The 26,879-nt window shown below is 31.4% G+C and overlaps 1 protein-coding gene across 1 annotated transcript; it reads left to right on the top strand.

The window, feature by feature from the left end:
* Positions 1-1,834: 1,834 nt before the first annotated feature.
* LOC117177403 (protein ELYS) lies at positions 1,835-24,647 on the top strand. The gene is made up of 7 exons (XM_033368057.1): positions 1,835-2,140; positions 2,797-3,174; positions 5,415-5,718; positions 9,120-14,567; positions 18,529-19,290; positions 23,155-23,227; positions 23,582-24,647. Exons 1-7 carry the CDS (start codon positions 2,111-2,113, stop codon positions 23,760-23,762), a joined length of 7,176 nt encoding a protein of 2,391 aa, XP_033223948.1. The 5' UTR covers positions 1,835-2,110; the 3' UTR covers positions 23,763-24,647.
* Positions 24,648-26,879: the final 2,232 nt, after the last annotated feature.

Raw genomic sequence — 26,879 nt, forward strand, 5'->3', positions numbered from 1 at the left:
ATTAATACATAATTTTCCAATCTATAATATTAATTTTAATTATTTTCAGATCTTAAGATCGCTTTCGAGTAATTTAAACATTTATCTTATTTCGATCTCCATATTTTACAATATTATAATAATAAAAAGTAAATAATTAATAAACGTTGTTTCCGAATTTTTTCAAAGCATTAAAAGTTTTTCAAAAATTTGTAAAAAGACAAGGATTTAATTGAGTAATATTAAGATATTTTCGATCCATCCTCCCACTACTTTAGGAAATCTGTACCCCTCTTGTTCTTTTTTTGTTTTGTTCTTTGTTTTTTTTTCTCATCACATTATTTTTTCAAACAGGGGGGGGGGGTGGCCTGCCCGAAGTAGATACGCCCGACCTGTTTCAAATAGGATTGGCGCCACTGTATCACTGTATATAAGCCACGAATATACCTAAAAATATAATTTTTAAAGTCAAAATTGATGAAAATCATGTTTTTAAAAACACAAATAATTTGTTGGCATTAAAAAAATTGCTTTAAATTAGAATGAAAAATTATCGATTTGATTATTTGATTTAATAGATTTTGAGAAATAAAAAAGTGTCAAGAATCGCTTATGATAAGAAGTTTTTTTTACTAAAATATTTTTAAAAATGAAGCTTCGGCCCATGTATCTAAGTAGTGATCGCAACTAGTATGTAGTAAGGAAAAATTCATATAACAGTAACTAGCGTGCATTAAGGCGGCGAATTAAAAATGATGATACAATTTTTGGATAAAACCACCCATTCTGATTATTCAATTCGACCTTTAAATATTCAATTTCAATTTTTAGACCTACTAAATGCAAATTAATCATACAGTTATACACTCTTGAACGATTTATACCAGAATTTGTTTATTAAATCGAAACTTAGTACCATCATCTTTATGCTTTGAATTGGCAGTCCCAATTTTTTTAAATGGTTAACTGTGTAAATAAATTTCTTATAATAAATAATCATTGTAGAATTAATGACATTAATTTTTAGATAGTAAAATGGTCTTTTAGAGTGAAAAGTAAATTAATTTTGTAAGGCAGACCAAGAACCAAACTTTTGAGAACAATATAAAGAACTGAACTCTAGAGAGCGATAGCATAGTATATAGTTTAACGTCCCTTTTTATTAAATATTTGAAAGTAAACTTTAAAAAAACTAAACAAGCAGGCTTAAAAAAAAGTACGTGAAGAATACCATTTTTTTTACAACAGATACTCGAGAAAGTCAAATTGTGTAACATAATTTTTGTTATTTTTGTCCTTAAATCTAATAAAAGATAAAAATTCTTTTTTCGAAAGTATTGTTAATCGCGTTGGACAAAAATTAAATTTTATTCTTCTGAATATATTCACTGATTCTGAAAGGCAATGTGCTAGTTCAAGGACATGAAGGACAGACAAGGAAAGACAGGTGTTTCTCTTTCCCTCCCTCAACTTGAAAAAAACAGGTATCGTAGCTTCGTATAAAAGCGATCATAAAAGCTAGTTGAACACTTTGGCTTTTTTAAGTTTTTTTTTTCAATTTCCAAATAGTAAATAATTATTTGATTTCACATTTTAGAAATAAATTAGTGATTTTAAATTCAAAGAAAGTAATATATTTTTTCACAAATATGAATTATAAATAATTCATAATATTTTGTTGTACTTTATAATTATTATATATTGTAAACAATTGATTTGAATATTTAATCATTTAAAATAAGCGCGCTTTGCTGGTACAACGCAAGCGCAGTGCGGTTGTAAGCAGGATTGGCAACACTGCTCAGTATTAAATTTTTCGCGCCGCGATTGGCAGCATCTGTTAGCTGTTAGCACACAGATTGACGTTTATGTTCGCGATTTTAAATGGTTTCATGAGTTGTACAAAAAAGAAAATTTTGCACGGGTTTTGTGATACGCACCAAATGTAATCGTCGATTCGACGATAACAAATAAATTTTGGCCGCATGCGGCGAACCGTAGTTCTCCTGCGCCTTTCAACTACGCCAGTAAATTTGTTGTAAGTTTGCGCGAACATAACCTCCCCGAACCTTCTTAAACGGTTTTTAAACACTTTTTGGCGTCAATGGGGTTTGAAATTTCGAGTTAAATCATGAAAGAGCTGGAGGACACCAATTGCGAGGCAAGTAAAAATTATTTTCTACATTTAAAGTTTATTTTTCTATTATGAAAACATTCACTCTCAAAAAACGCGTGTGGCATTAGGTTGGAATTTATTGAACGTATTTCCCGCTCGATTCCAAAATTCCATAATTATGTGTCAAAAAGCCTATTTCGCAAGGTAAATCTTGTTGAAATCAAAGGATATATTTTTTACTAGCGAATACGTATTTTAAGGATAGCAATAGACGATCCAAAAGTATATTCTAAGTCAAGTGAAAAAATATCCACAAAGGCAGATTAATTCTCCTTTTTTTATTGGAGAATCTGGAAAAATAATTTTTAAAAACAAACAATTTTTGAATAATGAACATTAGATAAAATCCTACACATCGGCCTTTTGTTGACAATGAGAGTCATTTTGGAAAATTGACCAAAAATTGTGATCTTCATGTGTGTTATTCGTGTTATTGATGAAACACCTGAATTGTAAATGATTTATATGGGATTTCAGTATTCCTTACGAGCTAGCGATGAGTCATGCTACTTTTTTTCTGTTTAAATGGTCATAAATTCGCGTCAAATTCCCAAAATTTTAAGAGGATTGAAGGATTATTTTGCCGATTTGGCTTTCCCTTTTAATTTCATACATTGATTGACTTTATTTTTCTATTTTAGATTCGCAGAATCATCGAACTTCAATCCTCTATTTGGGACCGACTGAATCATTCATCTGAAGATGAGCAATCTCCGGGAAATGCAACGCACGAAACTTTTGAACCCATCAAACCGCTAGGTGGATTTTTAGATGCAACAAACCATGCTTGGATAAGTTGTGGGACTCGCTTGATTGTTTTCAATGTGAGAAGTGGAGAAAGCATTAGTTCGTGGAACTTTCGATATCGAATATCTTCAGTTTCTCCATTTCCAACACAACCTGGACAAATTCCGTTGCTTTTAGTTGGACTGGATAATGATGCTCATAGAATTAAAGAATCAGTGGGCCTGGTTTGTGTCTTCGAATGCACTACTTCTCGTATTTTAAGAGTTATTCTAGTAAGTATTATTTTATTTCACTTTCTCTTGTGGGGTTTCTGCTTAGTTCTGTCAGGATGGCCGTAGTTCGGAAAAAATCTCGGATTTTTATTTCACGAATGGTGGGGATTTTTTATAAGGCATTTTTATTCGCTTTTGAAAATAATTCATTTAGAAATATAACTTCATTGGCAACAAACTACACATCTATATATTGAATATAGGTCAGCAAAATTAAATGGGAACATCTTGAATTTTTGGAAATATAATCTTTCAGCTTTCATATTTAAATGATATAATTTATCAAAGTTAACCATTTCGCGTATTACAAATGAAGGTATTCAAGTTTTTCTTCATAGAAAGCAGTTATATTGTACTACGAATTGCATGCAAAAATAACTAAAATATAATTTGAAATCTATGGTATTTTATAGAAATTATTTAGTGCGAGAAAAAGTAGTTCAAATTTCTTAATGAATAATTATTTAGAGTTAAAAGTCAAAAGGATTATAAAAGTCGTAGTTATAAATATATAGTTTAATTGCATAAACATGATGAATTTTAATCAATAATGTACGGCTATTTGTAATTTTTCTGCTTGAAATTATTTAACAGTTTGATCTGATTCCTTTTCTAGTTTCTAAAAACGTTAATTTTCTAATGTTTAAAATATAAAATTATTAAACTTTAACCGTTGAAATTTGTCTTCTTTTTTGCACTTGGAATGTTTCAAACTCTTTCTGCTTAAAATTGTTTAATTTTAAAGCAGTCTATTGAAATCACTCAAACTTTAAAGGTTTTCATAAAAAGAATACATCTGCTGCTTAAGTAATCGAATAAGTTGCATTTATACATACCACCTATGTTTTGTTATCTAAATTGTGTACTTATTTATGTTACTTAGAAATTGTTTCATATCAAAATCTTCTATTGGAAATTGTACAATTTCAAACTTTTTTAATGTTTCTTATATTGTATATCTTTAAAGTGTAAGGGGTTCCAGCTTTACATTTTTTAATATTGCATACTTTATTTAAGATTTTATGCTTTTAGAAAAACGTAGTTTTAATAATTTTCCGGTTTTTTTTATTATTAATTTTTGTAAGCATTACTTTAAAAATTATTTTAACTTTAAACAATTTAACTTATAATACCGTAGGTCATACTTTTTAAAAGCTTTATATTAATTACAAATTATTTTATTTTAAGTGCTTGGAATTGAAGACATGAGTATGCTAACTGGATAAGAACCAGTTTTCAGAAATTATGCTTTTAATGATTTCAAGTCATTTCGGACACTCTTTACCGATCGTAGAATGTGTAAAAATAATTTCTCCTTTCGCTCGAAAACATGAATTTAAAAAATAAATAATGGTCACATAATTTTACAATTTTGAGTAAATTCTCTACTATTTAGAATAGAATTAATTTTATTTTTGGTATTTGTCCAGTTGTCTTTCTCATATTTTCCTAAATTGTTAAATTCCATTGCAAACATATTACATATATTTAACAGATCCGAAAAACTCCTTACAAAAATTTTGTGATTTTGTACAAAAAATGTCCAGTTTAAAATTTATGAGATAGAAAACTGGTCAAGGACCATTTTGTTTTTTTCTCCTCTCAGACAGTAAATCTTTTCTTTGTAATGTTTATCATCTTCAGTATACAGTTCTTCAGGAGCACAAGCTTTTATATTTTTATCTTTGAAATCCTATCGCAGAAAACTTTTTTCGGTCATCCTGTAAAATTTCATTTTTTATCCGTATCCCGTGTCATTCTCATTTCACTTATAGATTTCACTTTCATGGGCATGTATTGTGAAATTTCTCAATTTCGTATTCTTTACAATGAAGATCACTTTGCCAATTGAAGATTGCCATGGATCGAGTCCTTTTAAATTTTCTGATACTGGTATTATTTGAAATTCAATTATATTTATTTATAAATAACTTATTTTCCTCCGTTTTTTTCTTGATGAATGAAAACACATTCATAGGAATATTTTGGGTGAGACTCTGTTCTAATTGCGCTGGGATCCCTGAAAATTCCAATTTCACTTGCAATGATTTGTAATTACATATAGTTATTAATTCGGTTTAAATCTAAATGCATAGTCTTTAACTCTTGATATACTGATTGTTAAGCACTACACCTATTTAAAAATAATACCCTTTGTCTTAAGTTATTACTTTTAAATTGATAGCCCCCTTTCGCTCGTTTCTACAATAATGAAATTGAATGTTCTATTATTATTTCAGATGCCATCTGGTGTTGAACAAATATGTGTGATAAATGGTGGTGCAGCATGGGAGGAATTTAGTGTACAAAAGGCGGCTACCATCCTTGAAACCAATTCTGGCGTAGCATGTGTAGCTTTACGTAATTTAGACCACATTATAATCGACCTTCAGCGATCTTCGTGGGAGAGTGTGAGTTCCTACCTGATAGCAGATGAGATGTCTCCCTACGAATTAGAATTTCCCCGCTCCAAGACATCTTCGTCTTCTTCAAGACATTCGCATAGCAGAGAAAGACACATAGCATACAGCTTAATTAATAGTCGTAAGTAATCAACCTTTACCTCCATTCTGAAACTTCAGTCAAAACCAGCCCCCTGAAACTCATGTACTGTTGTTGACGTTGGCCGCGTGGCCGCGCCAACTATGCAGTTGGTCTATGATCGTTGCAAATGCATGGCAAAATAATAACATTGGAATTAATAACACAGTAAAAGTAATTTACTGGCAGTGTTAAATAATCTTCGAGTTTTTTGAGTGATTTTTGCGACATTTTCCATTTTCTAATCGAAAAAAACTGAACAAACAGCTTTTAGATCAAATATCCGCAGTGTAGAAATTTTGAAGAGAAATGGTGAAGTTCATATATTTTTATTGTAAATCGGGATAAAAAAGTGATCGGAAGCAGGATAAAGCTAACAAAATTAAATTTTTCAAAGCACCAAATGATAAAAATATTGTTAAAGAATGTCAAATGCTATTTTAAGGGATGATATCAAACTAAAGTGTTGTGGCAACGGTGTTACATATCAAGTGTATACGTATATCTTTTTGTTTCAAAAGTTTTTCTCTTTTTAGAAATGAATGGGTGCCCGGAACAAGGGCCTATGTCACGATTTCCAAATTCTTCAGGAGCATTGAAAAACTGGGATAATGCAAATGACTTTCCTTCACTTCTCAACACATAATTCGATTTTTCTGACCTCTGTTGGCATTCTTTACAACTGAAAACAATGGGAACTCTTAGTCCACATGACATTGGCCCTTATTCCACGAAAAACTGGGTTTTGAAAAAATCGTGACATAGGCCCTTGTTCCGGGCACCCATTAAAATATTATTTTATTAGTAATATTGACTGTGAATAATAAGCATAATTTATTATAATCCAAAACAACGTCTTTGCACTGTAGATTATAAAAAAATGATATCTTAATATATTTTCAAATTTTCAAGTTTAAAAGAATAAACTAAAATTATACATTGTAAACAAATTTAATTAGATTTCTTGAATTTATTTTAAAATTTGCTTCTCGCTATAACTCTTTCCATGAAATTTCGCTTAGGATTTCAAACGAAAAGCGAATTTTCATTATACTTAGGAACTAAGTATTAGTATTAGGAACTACGTTTTCAAAATAATATGAAAATTACTATTTTATCAATTTTACATTGATTTATTCTCGCCTATCAGGGCATTTAGGTTCCAAATTATTGATCATAATTATTTTAACCCAATCTACGGAAAAGAATGATCAATAAATGATCATTTTCATTTAAAATGACTAAATTATGTCTTTTAAAGAATAATTGACTGAAGACATACATTATTTTATAGTTTTCGATGATTGTAATGTAATAGAATAAAGCTTTTTGAGGGTAAAATTATGTAAATTTTTATAATGTAATAGTGACTTTTAAGTTTTATAATTGTCTATTCTTTAATTTTTTATTTTGCTACCACACGGATAATAAGATTTTGGGAAAATGTAAAAGTATTTAGGTTTTATTTTAAAACGTTGATTTTAAGTTTTTAAGATTTTAAAATAGGTCGAAAAAGAGCCTGAATGCTCTTATAACAATTTTTTCAGATTAAATTGTTTTTTATACACGTTTCAGTAGTTTTAAAAATAATCGAAAATAACTGAAATCTTGAGAAGATTCGGAAAAACTTAAAAAGAAATGTAAATTTTTTTAAATTTCGGACAAAAAATGAGAATCATTTTAAGAATTTTTAAACGTTTTAAGAAAACAATAAAATGATCTTCAGATTCATGGTTAAATTTCAAAAAAATTCTTTATTTTGAAAAAGTTATTGTAAAGAAAATTGAATCAAAATTACAAAAAGTTCTCTTATGCTTAATAAATATTCAAAACTATTGAAACAATCGTAAGTTAATTCTAAACTTGTGAAAAATAAAATTTAGGATATTTAAATAAGATACAATCCAATTTAAAACCCTTTTTTAACGTCCAATAATCCAATAATCAAATTGGTGAGAAGAACTCCTGAAAATAAAATCAAGAATCTAGCGATCAAATTTGGACAACCACCACAAAATGTTCCCATCGGAATCTGAAAAAGGAACATTTTCCTCCCCTCCTTTCCCCCTAAAAAAGAAAAAAAGAAAAAAAATTATTCTTCTTTACTTCAAACAAAAATAAAAAGGAGGAAAGAAAAATGAGAAGGCAACCAACCATATATCCTTCCTTCTCTTTTTTATTTATTTTGTCCTCTTTATTCCCACCATTATCAAACATTAAAAAAGGGTTTTTAATTGGATTGTTATCTTATTTAAATATCCAAATTTTAATTTGTGAAAAATTTCATTTTTTGAAATGTAGGTTGTTGAAGATTTTGAAAAAGTAAGCGGGATTAAAATTACGTAAAGATTCTTGATCTTGAAAAATTAACTTTAGGATAATGTTCTAAAAGATTTCAAAGTATTTCCAACAAATTTTCAAAAAAGTATCTGCAAGTCTTTAAGGCAATTTTTTTGTCTTTAAAAAATGTTAAGAAAAATTCGAAAATTTTTAATAGACATTTAGAACGTTCAGATATCTTAAAAAGAATAAAATAAATGGTTAATTTAAAAATTATAAAAATTTTGAGAAAAATGTAGATTTTTTGCAATTTTGTAAAAAAGAAGTTTATTAATAATTTGGAAAGGTATTAAGAGAATCAAAAAATTTTCTCTAGATTGTTAAGAAAATTTGAAGCTATTTTATGGAAGATTTTAGAACATTTTTTTTGTATTTTGCAGAATTAAAAAAAATTGTTGTTTAAAAAATTTTCAAGTTTAGAAAAATGAACTAAAATTATACATTGTAAGCAAATTTAATTGATTTTAATAAATTCACTATATGCGCTACAGCATTAGAATTAAATGATGAATTAAGTGATAATTATAATTGGCATATTTTTCTTGATTTAAAAAATCCTTTTTAATAAGGTTCCTTTTTGAACTTGAAATAACATATGATAATATTAATAAATAATAATAAATAAAAAAATTATATTATATGAAATATTATAAAATTTAGATTTTTTCTTTTCGGATATTTAAAAATAAATAATGATATGTCTAATTGAGTTGCGCATGAATGATAATTTGTTATGGTTAGTAGAAATACACTGGGATTTACTTCTAAACGCAGATAATTTTACGATTTTTACCAATAATTTTCAATTCAAAAGATCAAAAAAATCTTAAAGATATTTTACTCTTAATCTTAAATGTTTATATTTTACTCAGAACTGTCAGAAAATTATTTTTTTTAACAAACATTTTTTTTAACACTTTCGCCTTGCATTATTTGAATTCTAGGTCAACTGCATAGCTGGTACCGCGACACAGGCCTCCAGAAAAGTGGAATGGAGCTGATAAAAACTTAATTCTACGACTAAAATTTCAAACTCAGATCAACTTGTCTCTTCATTATTTCAGGAATAGAAGACTTTGTAGGTTTCAATCGAGAGACGTTCGAAGCGACGCCTCTTTCATACGACAAATTGTCAACTTCGATAATAAGTTCGAAGAAAATAGGATGTCTTGTATCAGGTTGCCTCGGAAGAGTCATGCTCTGGCAGAGCGACGGAACCATCGGTTGGATAAGTACGCTCTTCGACGAGAACATGTCTGTCAGTCACTTAGCTTTAATAGAACCCGCGGACGATCCGCGGTCCTTTTACTACTTTTGGGTAGCGTGTCAGGACGATTCCGCAACCGCAGCTCCAGTTCTCAGAATGTACGCCATGCTTTTTGAGAAAAAATACTGCGAAAAGGACTCGAACTTGTATTTCAAGTTGGAGAGTGATCCGAGTTTAAAATTCGAAATAGAACTAGACGAGGGGGACACCATCACTTGCCTGTTGCCAATTGAACGAGAAAATAACTCTGAGCAAACTGAATCTGGTATTCGGCATGGAGAGGAAAGTTTACTCCTTATCGGCACCAATAACCGAATGTTGCTTTTCGATCTAAACCAGTGGTACAAGGAACAAATGCCTGTGACAGCCTCCGAATGTCATAATCCAAACAGCATTCTTGCCAGTTATAGAACCCGATCTGAGATCCCAACTTCTGTGAGAGACCTGGTGATCAATTGCGCGTACGTTCCATCTACTCTCAGAGAATTCACAAGCAGCGGGCCAAGCACTTTGGAAGAGCTATTCTTCCCAAATGCTCTATCTTTCGAATGGCTCGAGTTGACTTCCAACCGACTAAACTTCTGGTTAACTCGCGGTCTCCAAGCTGACCTTCTTCGCAAAATCGTCGTCACTGGTCCCGTTATGCTGATCCAACCAGCCGAAACCTTCCACCGATGCCTGAACGCAGGTCTCGTTCCCTTCAATATCGAATGTTCATTCAACAGCGATCACAACGCTCAAAGAGAAATGATACTCTCTCTTTGTCTGGAACAGCGCTGGGCTAACTTCCTGATAAAATGTGCGAAAGAGTGGTCTGATGGCAGTGCCTCGTATTTATTCCCCGCGTTTTTAAGGTGGGGCGTCCAACGTGGTTCTGCCATTAAAATATACGCCGATCAACTCACCATTCCCCTTTTCGATCAATCTGGGAACAACATCGGAGAATCGGAGGCAAAAACCTTGCGTTTCTGCTGTCAACAGCTCGAGTGCCTGTCAACCGTTGTGGAGAAACTGACAGTCGATTCAGCAGACTTCGTCATGCAACAACGAGCTTTGAAACGAGTCGCGACTTACCTACAAGTTCTTCTTTGGTTCCACGACGTGGGACTGCTTCCCGAAACGCAAGAGGTCGACGAAAGTGCTTTGAGACTAGCTCTGTCTTTGAGAATTCCTTATCCCTACGAAAGACTCGCGGCCTTGTACACAGAGAAAAGAGAGCAACTGAAAGAGAAGAGTAACGCCGATGATGATCTCTTTATCGACGCCTTGATCACTCGCGAATGTCCATCACTCAGATCCCAGTGGGAAAGGGAAGGAGTTGACGTTAAATCTGCAGGTCACTATCCTCCTCCATCATTGCAGTCTTTACTCCGAAGTTACCTAGCAGACTGTCATCAGATCGAGTCCAACGAGATAGAAAATAAGCACCAAATCACAATTTACCTCCTGATGGACCTAGCGATGCTTTTGCAGGGTTCTTGTCCAAGTATAGATCAACTTATCAAATATCCTGCGGCTTTTAAGCTAAGCCCGAGCCTTATTAAACTCACCCAGGCCTTTTGGCTCCTCGATCACGAAGATTACCAAGGTTTCTTAGACATGATGACCGGACAATTAGTATCCGACTCTGACTTTAAAGATTGGCATCATAAGTTAGTTGTGAAAACTCTCCTGCACGACAATCAACACAAACTGGCATTGATGTACTTACGAGTGAGGAAACCACCTCTATCGACGATTGATGAACAAGGAACAATCATCAGCCTTTCGGTAGAACATGGCTTGGTTCAATCCGCCTTCAACTCTCGGCCTTCTTCCCACTACGCGCAACTTCTCACCAGATTCTTCAGAGCTTGTAAATCTTACGGAAAACTCTCGGAAATTCTGCACTTGGCTTTGGGCAAAGAAGAGGAAGAGGCCTTTGTGAAGTTCCTCGAGGAGGACAAGTGCGAGGAAACGAAACTTCTTTATTATCTTCAACGTTGTCGTCACACTGAGGCAAGCAGCGTGTACTCCTTCGGTTCTAGATTCAATCAGACGGATCAGCCTATTTCTCTGAATATGTTCAAGGCCTATAATGCTACTTTGCCGGATGTAACGAGACAGTTTACTGCAAGTCTGAATAGAAAGAATCAAGAGGTGGATCCGGATTTTCGGTATCCTAGGCCGATGTCTCATGCGAGGAGCTATAACAGAGCTCGAGAAATCCACGAGACTGTTGTGAGAAAAGCGAGAGAGACATATGTTAGAGGGGAGAGAAGTCAGATTCCTTTTGTGAGCGCGCCTTGCTTATCTTTGAAATCAAACCCGGGAAATAGTGACGTTAATTGCATTTTGTTCCTAGAGAGAAAAGCGCCGTTGAAAAGAACGATTCACGAGGTGCATGGGAGTGGCGTTTATGAATCAAGTGAAAATAAACGTAGAAAGTTATCGGAGGGTAGAAGTGTTGGAGAGAGGAGTGAAATGGACAGAAGTAGAATGGATAGAAGTATGGGAGACAAAAGCTGGTGCGAGAGAACCCTAGGTAATAAATCAGAGTTGGGTATTGATGCCTTGTTTAGCACTCCACTCATTAAACGTAAAACTCACGTCACACACATAGGTAATACTCCTGTGGAAACTCCACAATCTATTCTCAAAATCCGTCAGATGATTAAAGAGTCTGCCTCGTCGACTGTTAACAGTTTGCACTCAGAAAGTGGATCAGAGCCAATGAGCGAGAAGAGGCCCAGGGTGATTAGGTTTAGTGTGAGTCAACTAAGGAATGACACTATGCAGAGTGAATCGATAGACGAAAGTATGAACAAGGAAACTGTGGACGAAAGTATGAACAAGGAAACTGTGGATGATAGTACAGCGAAAGATGAAAGTGTGTCGAAGGAAGTGATTGACGAAGAAGCCTCGATGAGCGATGCATTCTTCAGCCCTAATGTCAGTTTGAGATCAGAAGAGAGTACGATTTTAACAGACAGTAGCTCTTACGGAAAGAATTTATCTGGACCACGACCCAGACCTAGTTTGAGAAGAAGTAGTGTTTTGTCTTCAAGCGACTCATCGAGACGAACTTCTACGAAAACTGGCAGCAGTTCTTCCGTGGAGACTCCGACGTCTCTTTCCCTTGTTTCCAAGAGCCTTCTTAACTCCTCGGCGACTTCTCTGGACTTTAATATCGGCAAGAGTCCGAGGGCTTTGTCCAGTTCTGTTTACTCGTCATCAATTTTATCCGATTCAAGTTTGGATGAAAGTTTAAGAAGAGTCGGCAGTGGGGACAAGAGAGATAATGTTGAGGAAACTAGTCCCAGGAAAAAAGGAGAGAGTCCAGGAAAAACGCTTCGTGTTATGCAAGTTTCAGTTACGAGCGTGACGAAAACTGTGGTTGAAGAGTTTGTAGTCGAGGGAGATGAGAATGAAGTCGAGGGAGATGAGAATGAAGAAGTGAACGAGATAGAAGAAGCGAAAAAGGATGAAGAAGTTAATAAAACCGTAGACGAAGTAGTGAATGGAGGAGAGGAAGCGAAAGAGGATAATCTGATTGAGGAAGAACTCGAAAAGAAGTGTGAAGCAATAAAGGAGGCTGATGTGAATATTGTAGAGGATGTAGCGGCAGAAGAAATCCAGCTTCTTGAAGAAGCAACACACACAGAAAGAATCATTACCGAGAAGATGTCCGAGTCCAACGGTGAGGTGATAATGCACCTCGAGGATAAATTGGATGAGCCTGAAAAAGTTTCCAGATTTCACGAAGACACAAACAGAAATATTCTTCCTGAGGGATCTGTGATATCGACGCAGGAACGTCAGTCTCTTTCGGAAAATGAAAAGGAAGCGGATGGCGAGAGTTCAGGCGATTTGGAGCTAATAGCTCTAAAAGACGATGAAGATAACGAGGAAGAAGTCTTCGAAAGCCTCTCGAACTCCATCAACAGTGAAGTGCATCATCCCCTGTCTGAAAAATCAGTTTTAAAAAAAGAGGAAAAGGAGGGACCTTCCAAATTCGTGGCAGATGATTACAGTATAACGGATGATGAGTCCATGGAGGTTCCGGAGCAAAGTATAATCGAGGAGGTGGATAAAACTCTTCAGAATAAGGAGAAGAAAGATGAATCTAATATCACGGACGATGAATCTGAACAGACAAGTACAAAAGAATCTGGAAGTCAGGTAGTAGATTCAAAAGGAAACTCTACGTCAGATTTGAATGAATGCTCTAAATTGGATTCTGAACCTCTAAGTAATATTAATAACATCATAATTGACGAGTCTCGTGAAGAAGATGTGGCAGAGGTTTCGGTGAGTGTTTCTCGGCAGAAGACACCAGTGAGAGAAACTAGAGTTTCTCTGGAGAAGACACCAATGAGAGAAACTAGAGTTTTTCTGCAGAAGACATCAGTGAGAGAAACTATAGTTTCTCTGCAGAAGACAACAGTAAGAGAAACTAGATCGAGAAGAGCTTCTTCGATTGCGTCAGAAACGACAAATGAAGACATGATAGAAAAATCAATTGCAAACGATATATCTGACCCTCAAAGAATTTCTTCTGAATTCATAGACGATAATATTACAGAAAGTAACATCACTAGGGCTAAGACTCCTGTTCGTGAAACCCGGCCACAAAAGACTTTATCTGCCAAGAAAGACTCGCTTCCCAGCAAAGAGAGTAAAACATCCGAGGAAGGTCTTAGGACTCCGCGAAGATCTCTACGGGCTTCTTCAGTATCGAAGGTTCTAGAACAAAAAACTGAGGAATTGATTCCTGAAATAAGCGTAAAAGATGTGGCAAAGGCTACGAGGAGTAGAACGCCTGTGAGTGAAACAAAATCTCAGAGACTTTCGGTGTCGAAAAATGTAGAATCTCAGCCTGAAGATGTTGAAGTAGAAAAAGTGAGAACGAGAAGAGGTAGTTCGCTTGTGAAGGAGATTTTGGCGACTTCTGTAGAATTAGGAAGCAGAAGAGGCGGTCGTAAGACTTCGTCTGGATCGGAATGTTCCGTGGATACTCCTACGAAGAGAGGTCGACCTCGAAAGACTGCGAACGTGACTCAAGAAACTTCTCCTCCGGTTGAGACTGAAAAGGAATCAGAAGAAAGGACTGTGGAAGTTCTTAGAAGAAGTGCGAGACGAGGTGCTTCTGTGCAGAAGGAATTGTCAATGATCGAGGAAAATGCGCCTAAGAAGCAGAAGACTATACTTTCGATGTCGATTGCAGAACCAATTGAGATGGACACCAGTGTACCAGTTTCCAGAAGTAAGTTTTGAAACCCATTTTTAGTATCTTTCAGGGTGGCCTTTGAACCAGAAAAACGGAGAATCGAACGTGAATTTATTTTCTGACCGATAATGTTTTTTTTAATTCTAAATTTTAGTAGAAAAACTTGTCCGATCAGTTTAAATGCCACATTAAACTATGTAAAATCAAACGATTTCATTTCGAATTTTGTTTAAATAGCTGAGATTCAAGTAATAGTGTTTGAAACTCAAACATTTAAATTTCAATTGAGAGCATTAATAGTTGAAATGTTCGTAATATATAACCTTGAAAATTAAATGAAATTCAAAATTGTAAACATTATAAATTTGTCATTTTCAAACTATCAACCTTATTAATAGTTTAACAATTCTGTTTTTGAAGCTTTCAATATTGAAAAAAATGTAATTTTCAATATTTTGCAATTGACAGCTTCAACATTGAATAATTAGTAAAAAGCATTTGAAATACAAGAACGTTGAATTTGCAGTGTGGAATAATTTTAAATCGAACATTCAAAATTATTTAGTTTTCAAGTTAAATCGTTCAATGTTGTAGAATTATACAAGAAAGTCTTTTAATATCTTATTAATTCAGAAGGATCAAACCCGCATATTTTTATATTAAAATGAGTAAAATTGGACGAGTTAAAATCTGGGGCTTGATATTTCCGAATTGTGAATTTAAACGTTATTGTGCAATTTGCGATTAAAATCTTTCGTAGTTATATCATTTCACACTATAGCCGCTAAAAACTAAATAATATCAATTTGATACTTTATGTCTAGACAATTGTAAACTTGTGAAATGTAATAATTTAGAACGTGAATGCTTCTAAAGTCAGATATTTCATTTCCAACACTTGGATTTCATAGATAAAAAGTTATATTTTTATATATGTCAAGAAAATATGTTTCACATTTTGTTTACTATGTTTAATTAAATGTTGAGATTTTAATTTTTTAAACGACGTTTATTGGATGGTAGAATGGAGGTCAGTAATCTGGTCGGATTTTTCGCCAATCACATGGTAAGTATTCAGAGGGGATCCCGATCGTAAATTCAACGAAAATCGTTATACAAACAGATGTTTGTCAATTAAATCTGCTTCGACTTTTAAATTCGTGAGTGAACTTTGAAAACTAGGCAAATTATAAGTGAATACATGAATAAGCAATACTAATAAATATAGGACAATGTTGAAATAATAAATGATGTATATAACTAATTTTCTATTGTAAAATACACTTTTTTCGTAGTTACAGATGTTTATAACCTCGTTTTGATTTCGATTTAAATTAAATAATGTAAATTATTATTCAGTAATGAAAAATGAATATTAATATGATTGAAAAATAATAAGATGATGATTTCTCAAATATTTCGGAAAGATTTCAATATGTTTCCAAAGATGGCAAATATTTCACAAAGATTTCAAATATTTCGCAAAGATTTTGAATAAATTTAAAAGATTTTACAAAGACATCAATGATTTCCCAAGGATTTCAATAATTTAACAAATATTACTAAATATATTATATATATAATATGTTACTAAAGATTTCAATTATTTCCCGAAGGTATAAAAGGTTTCAGATATTTCCCAAACATTTAGAATATTTCGCAGATATAAAAAATTTCCAAAAATTATTAAGTAATTCAAAAATATTTTTAAAACATTTTAAAGATTTCGAATAAATATTGCGCAAAGCTTTAAATAATTTCACTAATATTATCAAATATGCTTAAAACATTTTTAATATTTTACAAAGATTTCAATGATTTTCGAAAGATTTCAAATGTTTTGTAAAAAATTCAGATAGCTTGAAAAGATTTCACAAAGACTTCAATGATTTCCCAAAGATTTCAACCATTTAAAAAATATACCAAACATTTTTAAAATCGTTTTAATATTTTATAAAGATTTCAATGATTTTCCAAATATTAAAAAAACATCACAAAAATTTCAAATATTTCTGAAAGATTTCGGATAAATTTACAAGATTTCAAAAAGAGTTCAAGGATTTTCTAAAGCTTTCAATTGTTTAAAAAATATGATCAAATATTTATAAAACATTTGAAATATTTCGCAAAGATTTCACAAAAATTGAAAGAATTTCCCAAAGATATCACGAAGATTTGAAAGGTTTCGCAACGATTTTGGATAGATATCAAAGATTTCAGACTATTGGTTTTTTAAATATTTCAAAAATTACAATTTGTAAAATTTGAAAAAGATTTCAATTAATTCCCAAATATTTCAAAGACTTTAAATATTTTATAAGGATTTCAGATATTTCAGGTAGATTTTTGGAGAAATTAAAACGATCTGATGAATTTGATCATTCTATTTCAGAGGGGGGCAATTCAATACTTTGCCCCTCCCTGATCGATTTCTGGATAGCAATATTCTAATATTGTTCAAAGTTTTGTTAAAATTCAATCTACGAAATAAAAGTAAAAGCCTTTTTAGAACAGGTTTATTGTTTCTTTTGCCCAAAACTCTTCTTCTTTGTATCAGTAAAAGAAGATTAAATAATTATCACAAAACGCCACCTAACGTCAATTAGATTTAAAGATCTATCCAAAATTCGCAAGCAGAAACCCATCTGTCAGTTGTTTCGAAGACGTCTAGCCATCTAGTAATTTTTTAGGTCAATTGAGTTTTAGGTAAAATTAAATTTTGGAGACATCAATACCTATCAATCACATATTTGGTATCAGTGATTCACACATAGTTTTTTTGTGTACTGCGTGACCTGGCTGCAAATTTTCTTGTTTTTTTCACGCCAATAGAGTGGGTAGTGGAAAATATATATATATATTTTTTTAAAGTTTCAAGGGATGTTTTTGTGAAATCTGATATCGGATATATCGTAAAAGGAGATATATTTATGATAGTGCACTGGTGGGAAAGTAATCAAAGTAATGAAAGTAATCTTTAAACTTTGTAAGATATATGTAAACATAGCGACATAACCTTATTTTTCACAAAGCCTCATATTAAGTTTATTTACTGTAGAAGATAAAAAGAAAATTTAGATTCCTCTATAAAAGCTTTTATTTAATAAGTATACCGCTCAGAAAAGGAATTTTGGAAGCATTTTGGTCAGAATTCAATCGATCATTGTCTTTAATATTTGAGGACCCCTGTCAACGTTCATGCAGCGTGATTCCAATTTGAATGAGGTTTTTCGCGCTTAAATTTTTAACCATTTTTTTCTCTTAAACAACGCACCAAAAAAAAAGTTCAGATTAAAATGAACTTTTCAAGAATTATTTCATCTCTTATTTTGAATAAAAATTTCGAATTTAATTTTCCTGAAAGTCTTAATAGTTGAAGAATTTTCAATTCTTCTTTATTAATTTGTCAAATTTTTGTTGATTTGAAAATGTGTACATTTTATGTTTGAAAAATAAAATTGAATAATATTAAATTTATAAATAAGATAATTTCAATCGCTCAATCTTATACTCTTTTAAATTTAAAATCCTTAAAGTCTTAGTAGGTGAAAAATTTGCAGTGCTTTACTAATTTATAGATTTTTTTTAATTTGAAAATGTCCCATTTTTGTGTTTAAAAAATGAAATTGTATAATTTTGAAGGCTTTTACTTTGGAATTATATAATTGTAAATATTTTTCATTTCGACATTGTCTAATATTGGAAGCTTCGACTTTAACAATATTTAACATTGAGTTCAAATTGTTCAGTTTTGATTATTGAATCTTACATTTTAAAGGCTTTAAATTTATAATATTCCGAATTAGATTCGTAAATTTCAACATTCTTTTCACTGTACTCTTAGTTTTGAAGACGTTTGAATTAAAAAATGTAAATAACTGGAAAGAAACTTGATTAATGACTGGAAGTTTTTTTTTCTGGCCACCCTGTCATTTTAATCAGATTTTTTAAGTTCCCGAACTAATTCCTACGTGGACTCTTTTCCTATTGAAAACAGAGACAAGAAGCAGACGTGGAAGTTCTATGACAAAGGAAATTCCACTGCCTCGAAGAACAAGAGCATCATCCCTGTCGAAAGATATCGACGAGGAACCTGTAGAACCACCCCCAAGACAAACTCGTAGACGAGGAGGATCAGTGCCAAAAGAAATATCAATGGTTGCATCAAGATCAATCAGAGCAACCAGTATATCAGAAGAAGTGATACCAGAAGAACCAGAAGGTGATGAACATCAATCCACGAAGAACGTGTCTTTAAGCAGTAAAGTTTTAGCTGACGTAACTAGCAGTCCTGTAAGAAAGAAGCGTACTCGTCGCCCCTCTGTTCAGTCAATTCCAGAAGAGATTGAAGAGATCTTAAGTGTCCCAGCTAAAAGTAGATCGGCAACAAAAAATCAAAAGAAGGAGATTATACCTAGAACAAGACGTGCTGCGAGTGTCGATCTGCCAGTGGAACCAAAACGTCTAACTCGAAGTTCTCGTTTAAAGAGCTCTATTGTTGAAGAGGCGATTTTGGAAGAGCCCAACGAAGTGGCAGAGGAGACACAAATGAGTCCGAAAGTAGTTAAAAAACAACCTGGACGAAGAAAAAGAGCGGCGTCGGAAACAGTTGCTTTGGAACAGAAGGACGAGCCAGAAGCCAAATCTACGAAAGAAAAGCCAAGGAGAGGGAGAAAAAATTCTCAAAGAAGTGACGATGAACCCACGGAGTTTGCTTTCTCACCACCGGAAAAAATGAATGCTCCTAAAGATAAAAAAGGTATACTTATATTATATTTATTTAATTAAATATATAATTGTCTTTATCGACAAAGTTTTAAGAATTTGTCGAAAATATTTTTGTTTTGAATCGGAGGGCTTCTAATTTTATATACTTTCATATTTCAAGGCTGTTTGTTGCCTTAATAATATTCAAATATTCTATCGCTCGTGAATCTGAGCCATTTTCGTGGAAATAATATTTAATTGTAGCCTCAGCAGAGATAACGTTAGATCAACAAAATACATATATTCAAAACTGTGTTCATACTATGATAAGAGATTTCTACCCAAGGATTTTCTGTTGTATGTCATAGTACACGAGTATATGTTAAAGAACAAACTAGGTCATATAACAACGTTCTTTCTGCCAAGGCTTTAATTATACTTTTAGTATTCCCCAAGCTATTGCTAATATTTTTCTACAGAGAAAAAATTCTTGCTCGTGTACAACATCTAAAATGTTCATTAAATAATTTATTTGACGAATTTAAACAAATTATGCGACTTGAATGAACGAAGGCGATGGCTTATTTTGTCAATCAGAAGATTCTCTACGACTTGACAATATCAATTTTTATTTTTCATTGATTAATAATGATTGAAGTAATTAAAGGACAGTTTACCACATATTGCGTCTTATAAGAAAATAAATACTATACATATTTTTCAACTAGTAACATTTTTCAATGCGAAAAACATTAGAAAACTTAAAAAATTATGACTTGAAAATGTTACAAATGGAAGGTATTTAGGCTTAAATGATTTATGATTTTAAGTTGAAAGTGGCTATAATTCAATCAATTTAGAAAAATTTAAAGCATTGTTAGCTGCAAAATTGACAATTGAAAGTCTGAAAATGCTCAATTTTAAGAAGCAAGCTCTTGTAATTTTTTTTGTATTATACAATTGAAAACGTTTAAAAGCATTTTATGATTTCTAAAATAATCGTTTGAAATTGGAAATTGTGAATTTGAGAGCATTTGAAATAAATTAAATCATTTTCATATGACAAGGTCATATAATAATTATCTGATTCCTACCTTCCCCACATTTTTTCGCAGCAGTTCACGCCCACGCGAATTATGGTATCGCGCTGAAATTATGGAAAATTAAATAAAATACTAAGAAGCGTTTGCATGGACCTAAAATTCTAAAAATACAAAAAAATCCATAAATAAACGTTTTTATAAATTCATAAATTTAATATCAACAGGCGTTCCTTAGTATTATTCATGTAACTTCTCCAATTTTCAAATACATATCTCAAATCCTGCGGGCGTCCATGTGCGGGCGTAAGTTGTTGCGAAAGATGCCGATAAAGTAGGAATCGGGTAAGAATTACATCTTACACGGCCTTGAGTAGCCTTGGGTGAAAATTAGGCATTTTCACTTCATTGCGAGCGAACTTCGCACGGTTCGCCTGAACCAACTTTAAATGCGAGGTTATAGCACATCAGATTTTTTTTTCTTGTTTCCTTATATTTTTGAGAACATTTTAAGAACAAAAATAAAAAAATTCCCTTGACAGTTTTTGAGACAAATGAATTTTTCGAATAGAATTAACTTTTATTTCTCTTTAGTTTCTGTGCGATACAAGTCAAATAACACATAATAAATAATATATATATATATTGTATTTTAAATGTTTATATTATTTTAGATATAACATAAATAATTTATACCTGATATTCATGAAAATAACATTGAACATCAATTTTACTGAAAAAATGTATTTTTAAATTATAAAATATTATGTTAAAAATGTTTACAAATTTTTTCAAATTATTATGGTATAACTTGCTTAATTTTGTTACTCAAAAAGTTCATTTAATAATATACAAAATAGTTCAAAATCATTATTACTGTTAAGTGTTGAATTTGCGAATGCTACAAAAATATCAAATAAAATTTACATCCTAACTACCACTGGAATATTATTTTTCATTAGCAAGTATTGATTTATCTATAAACTAAATCTGTATGTGAGAATATAACATTAATCAAGACTAGCTTGTAGTGAACGAGTATATTAAATATAATAAAACGATATGTTTCGTATAGTATATCCAAACGCAAAATTTATAAATGTTGATTTGCTTCAAAATTATTTCTGTTAGGATACTGAATGTAAAAAAAAATCTATTGTACTCTAATTTAATTTGGCTACTGTTATGTATTTTACAATGAGCAGGCATAAAATTATTCGTTTTAAGATCAGTAAATATAATCAGTACTACTACCATAACAATTTATTTAAAAATTCCGGCATAATAATTTATAATTTTTAAATCGATTTTTTGATTAAAAATGGTTTAGGCCCCCTTAACAATATCGCAGATAGTCGACTGTAATCTAATTAACATCCTTGTTATGCGATTTTTGACTTGTATTACACAGACACTAAAGAAAAAGAAAAATATTGAAAATAAAAGTTAATTTTATTCAAAAAATTCGTTTTTCTCCAAAACTGGCCGGGGAATTTTTTTCTTTTTGATCTTAAAACGTTCCAAAAAATAAAATGAAACAAATAAGAAAAAAATCTGACGTGCTATGACTTCGTATTTAAAGTTGGTTTAGGCGAACCGTGTTCGCCTTGTTGAGTACGTAGGGGAGAACAATGGCACCAAGTCCATGGGACAGAACTGTTTTTTTTAAATATCTTCGTAATAGTCATAATTAGTAACATTTTATTATTTCAATACATAGTTCTTAACAAATAAAAACTAATTTCCAAATACATATTGGGAATGGTGCTCTATACCATTTCGCCACATGGTGCCGAAAAATGGAACTAGAAAGAGTAGGTACAATTTTAAACATGTACCTATTTTAATTTTTGCATACAAGCGTTTTTACTATTGTTTTGTGAAGCATAAAACAATGATTGAATACTAAAAACAAATATTCATCAAAAACAAATAGTTTTAGATAGAATTTCTAGCTTATATAGTGAAAAAACACATTTTTCTGAAATATGTTTTTAAAAAAAGTAAAATTATTTCATTATTTCATGTGAGTTTCAATGCATTTTAATTTAAAATAAGCTTTATATTAATGTATGTAGCAACCAATTTTATCCATATTATGCCAATAATACGAATAATATAGGAGTGGAATTTAAATACGTATTCTAACCTAACGTTTAGATCAGATTTTTAAATAGTAAATATTTCATGTATAAATTAATAAAAACTTAGTTTGGTTCATTTTTGCTTCAAAATAAGTCCATTTAAGTTTATAGTATTTTGAAAATCACAATAAAGAGAACAATAATTGTTTTTTTATTTAGAAAAATATTTTTGTCAAAAAGTGTGGGTTTTCACTGTGTCATATGAAAATTCCATCTAAAACACTTCATTTCCTAAAAAAAATTCGTGCCTATTCTTTGTAGTTTGAATTTTTGTCACCAGGTGGCGCATCGCAGTTTAACCATTCCCAACATAGAAAAATTAGTTTTTGCGAACATATTCACATAATAGGGCCAAAATGGACCAAGTGGCACGACTTTTTTTCGCTCATATATGTCACTAACAGTGAAAGGGTCAAAGTCAATATTAAAGAAAAAAACATTGACATATAAATTCCTGGTAAATCAATATACTATAATCAGTAATTTATTGTTTACTGTGTGTTTTTTATGTAATATTTTACTGAAATTTAAATAGTTAAATAGCCAATAGTTGCACGTAAGTGGCGCTGTTGAATTTCAATATAAATATTTTGCGATATTTTCAACTGATCTTTAAATTTAGACTAATCCACGATAACTTTGTTTAAGATGCTCTAGATTTATTTGTATGTATTTCCTAAAATTAATTTGTCATCTTTCTACTTTCTAAATTATTTTATTTTCTTGTTTCAGAAATTGGCCAAGTACCAAATTTCGTATTCTCACCTCCACATACAAGATCGAAACAAACTGGCCAGCCTCGTAGGTAATTCATTTGTTATTTAAAAATTGTTACTTTTTTATTTTACTCCTGGACAAACTAGTGCTGGCATTATATTAATAAAATTAATGTTCTTAAAAATCACTAACTTTTCATTTCAACTTCCTACAACTATTTAAGAAAATCCTAATAGAACTTAAAACTTATAAAGTGTTCTTGAAACAATAAATTACTTAAAGCTAGCATTAGGGCAAGAAAATTGATTTTAGGAAGTCGGCATTAAAAAAACTGTTTAAATTTCTAAACTTGATTGTTATGAGAAACTTTTTAAGGTCCTCAATTCTATTAATTTTTGTACTTAAACATTAATATTGTCTTAATTATTTATCCCACTCCTAGGAGAATACCTTTTGTTGAGCCTTTAACTGAAGAGGAAAAGGAAGAAATAGCATTAATGAAGGCTTCCGAAGGGGGAAAAAAATCCGTTGAAACAGAGAAAACTAAAAAGCCAGTTCTAAAAAGGTATATGCCCAGGAAGACATTTAAATTGCCTAGAAATCGTCCCGCTACGTTAGAGTAATTCTAATCATTACCCGTAGACCGAAAAGAGTCCAGGACTTTCACATTATACAGACAAGTATTCCGATAAATTTACTCTCGCTTCTAAAGCCAATGGATCAGCCTTGAGAAATTTGGACTATATTTTGACTCATACAATTTGTAATTACGATAATATATAAATACTCTAAAACTAAGTAGAATAATTTTTTCTTGTCGACTGGGATATGGGAATATTCTTTTCAATGTGGTCATGCCGTTCAAGTGAAAATAGGCGAGTACTCTATTTCTAAAATTATGATTCTTTTATTTTGATACCATCAATTTTCATTAGCATGTGTTAACATTTATTTTATACAATAAAATGTGATATACGATTTTTAGAAATATTTTTCACGATCGATTTGAGTATTTGCTTCTTTTCGAGTAAAAACTTGTAGACTTTAATTAACGAGTGATTGATCTTTTTTCTTAGCACATGCTAACTCAAGTAAATGCAGTCGAATGTTATTTGCGGTGCGATCAAGTTTTGTTATATTAAACTTAAGTTAGGTAATTGTAACCGCAGTTCTTTTAAGTTTCATGAAAACGCAAAACACTGACAGTATTGAAAGGATTCGTCTATTAACTAGACCTCAGTACAAGAGCGATTTCTTACTAAACCGTGTAAATACTAAAGCGAATTTTTTTTATTTGTTTTGTTTTCCTTAAAAAAAAGGTTTTTCACTTATGAGTTATCAAACCACACGTTTGTTTAGTGCGATAGATATTCAAGCAATAATTTCGACGAAGAAATACTTGTAACATACGGTTGTAAATAATTTATTACTATGCTGATGTACAGCTATATTAGTACAATAAATGTATAAGAAAATTGATAATAAATCACCGAACGAGTTTCCAGTCACCACTGAGTAATACATTACTTAAGAACTTACTTAAGCTCTAGTACGGTTTGTATTTCGTACAAACCCATGTCACTTCTTTTTTTTTTTTTTTTTGAGAAAGGCTGGCACGCAAAAAGTTGCGTAAGGCACAATCATAAACCAGTATTTGTCATTAGCTTTTGATAAATAGCCTTAGAGTTTTAAATCTTTAATCTAAGGTTCAAGGTGGCCATTCAATTTTCAAATTCAAACAGTAAATAACTAAAAAATATATAATTAATTCAAAAAAGAATATCGAAATTAAACCATCTAATTCTAAATTAAAAACTTTCAAACCTAAACGTTCATTATTGTACAAATTTACAGCTTTCGAAATTAGAGAATCAGTTTTTTTTTTTAAATTAAAGGTCAGAAAAATAGTGCACTCTCATTTCCCGGTCCAGTGACCACCCTGAAAGTTACCCTAAGAGAATACTGTCTTACATTTTACAATATAGTACTTAATATGATTCAGCTACACGAAATGGAAAGGCATTAAGGTCGGTAACGGCGACAACAAACGGGGCCAGTAAATAAACACCGTTTCCTTTTTTTTATTTGGTACGAAGAACATTCTAATAATCGAATAAACTCGGTGAAAGGCCGGCCAGTTAGAAAATTTAAATCTTTGGCAGTCTTATCTTCGTCGCCGCTATTTCGTCGCAATAGAGCCACAGAACTCGAGAGCCTGTTGTAAATAATTTGTCTGCCCTATGAACGTAGAGAGGCATGCTGTATAAGGAGATTCTAATTCGAAAGATTCACATAGAATACTAAAGGTTCGAGAATAACAATCAACCTTTTCAAATATTGAAAATCATATCTCCTAATGTAAAAAAATAGACAATACTATATATAAAAATTTTAAAAATCGACGCACGATTACGTATTCTCACTTGACTTCTTTTTTTTTTTTTAGTTTCGGTACATTTTTCACGATCAAATTGTTAAAGTAACTCGTATGAAATACATACGTACCCTTTTCAAAAGGCACAAGTAGCTTCGCGAATTGCGAAGAGTTTTTGAATTATTGAACACTATGGCAACAATCGCTCTCTCATGTTTTTCATTATTATTAAATACGTCGAGTGTAGTAAATTAATTTCTTTATAGTAACGTGTCAAAGAATATTCCTTAGGCTAAGTAAAATTGAGTGACAGTTTTTCAATTTTTTTTGTTATAAAAATAAAAATCACTAGATACTTGAGTAACGATAAAATTGTGGATTCAAAATTGAAACCGGATTGCTAAAACAAGTACTACAAAGAAAATTAATAAACAATACTGTACAAAGAGAGTATTAACGTGCTTGTAAATATTCAATTTTCGAAAAAAACACGGACTATTTAAATTTTTGAGACTTGGTGCATGTAATGGGAAATTCAATTCGTCCAGTGTTTGGTACATTAGCCATTTTTGGTTGATATCGAATACAAATATTGAGTTTTGAAGATATATAAATTCAATATAAAAAGAACTTCGGGATGCAAAATACTCTTAATTTAAAGTCTGGGAAACACAAATTGGCATTTATAAGGGAAAAACTTATAAATAAAATATTATACTGCATTCGAGGGAGGTGGTGCATAACTTTAATTCGAAACACTCAAAAATAAAATCAAAGTACTGCAAATTTAAAATTGTAGGACTTAAAATTACTACAAATTGAATTAAAAATTCAATAATCCGTCAATTATAAATAGCAAATTGTATGTGAAATTGTGTGATAAATAGTAAAGTTTTGAAAATTGAATCTATTATAATAAGAACGAGAGGGGAAATATTTTCTTTATAGCACCCAGTTCATTTTTTCGATAAAAGTATCCTCACGATTTCTTTATATCCATCCTAAAAAAATTAGTTGACAAATTATTTATTCATATATATTTTTAATAGATTATTTTTTAATGATTTTAGTCATTTTTCAAACTGGATATGGGTGAGTACAAAGACACTTTTATATAAAGATCCATATTTTCTCTGTTAAAAAATACCATCATTAATCAAATTTCCATTCAACAAGGTATAATTCAATAATTTTTCCAAAATTTGTCCTTTCGTCCTTATAAATCAGTCTTAAAATAGAAATTTTGTTTAACTTTTTAAAAGTAAATATTCAAAACTGAAACTTCTAAAATTCAACCTTTTCTTTATATAAAAATATGTAATATTATACTTCAAATAAAAGCTTTCAAAATTAATTTTTAAATTCC

This window comes from Belonocnema kinseyi, chromosome 7, assembly GCF_010883055.1.
Source record: "Belonocnema kinseyi isolate 2016_QV_RU_SX_M_011 chromosome 7, B_treatae_v1, whole genome shotgun sequence".
Lineage (NCBI taxonomy): Eukaryota > Metazoa > Arthropoda > Insecta > Hymenoptera > Cynipidae > Belonocnema > Belonocnema kinseyi.